At 34.6% G+C, this 2,811-nt stretch overlaps 1 protein-coding gene across 1 annotated transcript; it reads left to right on the forward strand.

The window, feature by feature from the left end:
• Positions 1–637: 637 nt before the first annotated feature.
• LOC126606010 (chaperone protein dnaJ 20, chloroplastic-like) lies at positions 638–1,260 on the forward strand. The gene has a single exon (XM_050273469.1). It carries the CDS (start codon positions 659–661, stop codon positions 1,157–1,159), a length of 501 nt encoding a protein of 166 aa, XP_050129426.1. The 5' UTR covers positions 638–658; the 3' UTR covers positions 1,160–1,260.
• The last annotated feature ends 1,551 nt before the right edge of the window (positions 1,261–2,811 follow it).

A 2,811-nucleotide genomic window follows, 5' to 3' on the forward strand; every position in this document is an offset into this window, starting at 1 on the left:
TCAGAGCACGACCTACTTAGCCCACAATAAAACAAAAGCGATTAGGTTTATTGTTCTCAAAGTCCGGTTTGACACCATTAATTAATTATATGCATGCCTAGTTAAAATCAAGGAAAATGGTAAATGCACATCCTTTTTTAGCTCTCACCCACACATGTTTAATCATGTTCATTGTTTTTATTTAATTTATTCAATCTAATAGCCGAAAATGGAGAAGATCAAGAAACTTAAAAGAGTGTGAAATCACATTCCAAAATAAATTCAACTTTTTGTTCAATATTAATCTCAAATAATACGACATTAACATCATAACACAGACTCGATTACTGCCTCTAATCGTAATTTAAAAACTAAGGTGACGGTCCATGAATTGAATTTGTTAGGAAAGACAAATTTATTATTATAAGCATTATCGTTAGGATATGGTCAATCAATACAGCTAGCTACAATTGGGAGGAAACACCACACTCAAAGACAAGACATATAGTGACAAATCTCTCGTTCAACGGTCTTAATTAAGAAATAATATAACTCCATTTCGTGTCTACACTTGGAATTAAAAGGAGGCAACCTAGCTACTGCCTGAGCTGTCAACTCTTCATACACTCTTTCTATCTCTCTCTCTCTCTCACTCTCTCGCTCTCTCTCAAACACAAGCATGGAAATCTCCTTCCAATTGCAAAGCAACAATCCAATGCTGCAAAAGGCAACGCCGAAGAAAAATTCTCATAGTAGTTATATGATTCAAACTATTTCATGCAGAGGTGATGGGTTAGAGATGCATGCAAAGAAGGCTAACTTTTATGAGGTACTTTCTCTTGGTTCTGAAAATAACATAGACTTGCATGACATAAAGAAAGCCTACAAAAGCATGGCTCGTCAATTTCATCCTGATGTTTGTGCTCCGTCGGCAAAAGAGGAGTCTACCAGAAAATTCATTGAGCTTCAAAAAGCATATGAAACACTTTCCGACCCGGTTTCGCGTCAAATGTATGATTATCAGTTGAGTTTGGCTGACTCTTCGTTAGGGTTAGGGGTGGAGGGGTTTTGTACGGAGGTTAAGAGATCCATATTTCAAAGGGAAGTGTGGGAAGAACAACTTCGTGGATTGCATAAAAGATCACAAACAAGAAGGGAAAGGCGGTCCATGCAGAATTAATATTTTATTATATTTGTACTGTAATGTTTTACTAATATTTTCGTAGTATCATTTGTAATTATTTGTGCAAACAGGAGCAGCAGAGCTTCCTCTTTGTTGATTTTTACTCGAAAAGGAGCTTCATCTTCATATCTAAATGATAACATAAGGAACAAAATGATCTCTTTTATTTTATTTTATGTATTACGTTCTGTAATTTACCGAACTCAAAATACAACTAAAAACAAACAACCGACAAACTGAAAACAAGATTTGAAAGTTGAATTGAAGAAAGCAATTGAAAATAATGAGCAAAGTAAAATCACAATGCGATGAGGGAAGAGTATGAGATTTATTATTATATTTTTTTGACCAAACAATATTATCTACACTGAGGGGTGGGGAGTGGGCTAAGTTCCACACTGGGTTAGCCATAATAATGCAGTTCAAATTCTCATTTTGCAAGAATCAAACATAAGACCTCTTACTTACAAGTAAAGATGACTACTAGACCGTACTACTAAGTTACAAGATTTTTGAAATTAGTTTTTTTGAGATTAGGGCAATGACTTCATCATAACTATCCAATTTCAAGCAATCAAACACAAGTTACAAAGTTCAGATTTAGCTTTAATGTCTGATTCTTTTATAGTCCTGAAAGTCCTAGGATGGGTTTAACCTGGAGAAGGGTGAATAGGTTCCAACTTAAAAATTTAATTCAAATTCAATGTTCAATTTAATTTTTATATCCACAACAAATATCAAATTATCCTACACATATGCAATTAAAAGGATAAATAAAATGTGCAAATAGGATGTAGTATTTAATGAGGTAAAACCGACCACTGGGAAAATCCTCTAGCTCCCAAGTCAGGACAAACACTAAGAGAAATGAATACAGAAAGAGATATAAAACTCATCAACTAGACACACAAACTAGTAGGTAGTTTTGTCTCTGCGCTTTGCTACTTGATCTCTCTTAATCTTTGAGTAGAAGTGGCATGACAAAAACGCGATCGTCAATCACCTTTTTCTCAAACTTTGCAGGATACTAACGCAATCATGCAAAATGTATGTATGATGAAATGATATTTGATTTTATGCTATTTGAAAATCAACCAATTACGAAAATTATGAAAATTTCAGTGAAAATAAATGTTCACCAATGCATTAAATTTTGGCATGCGAGGGCTTGCGTGACACGCAAGGTCTTACATGGCGCGTACCATGTGTCTCACAAATTGTACACATGGCATGTGATTCATCAAAAAATGGGATGAGTCATCAAAATGACATGTGTCAACATATGGCAAAAAGGGACTATTTGATTTTAATGTAAACAAATAAATCAATTTAAATGAATTGATTTATTTGTTTTATATTTATTTAAATCACATATTAATTGATGGAGTAAAGTCGCAAATCACAAACCGAGACACAAATCAAGTCCTGGTTCTTTCGTAGGCAAAGCTTGAAGAATCTATAAATAGGATGCTCCACGACAAAGAAAAGGGTTCAGGAATGAACTAGCAGAGCTAAGAAGGATGGTGATACAAAATGCTCAGCCTCAAGCCCGCCCGATGTTCATAATCACACACCAGAAGCCTTACCCAACATATGTTGATAAACATAATCCTTTCCCTCTTAATTTCAAGATGCTTTCCAACTTTTAG

The sequence above is a fragment of the Malus sylvestris genome, chromosome 15 (genome assembly GCF_916048215.2).
Source record: "Malus sylvestris chromosome 15, drMalSylv7.2, whole genome shotgun sequence".
Lineage (NCBI taxonomy): Eukaryota > Viridiplantae > Streptophyta > Magnoliopsida > Rosales > Rosaceae > Malus > Malus sylvestris.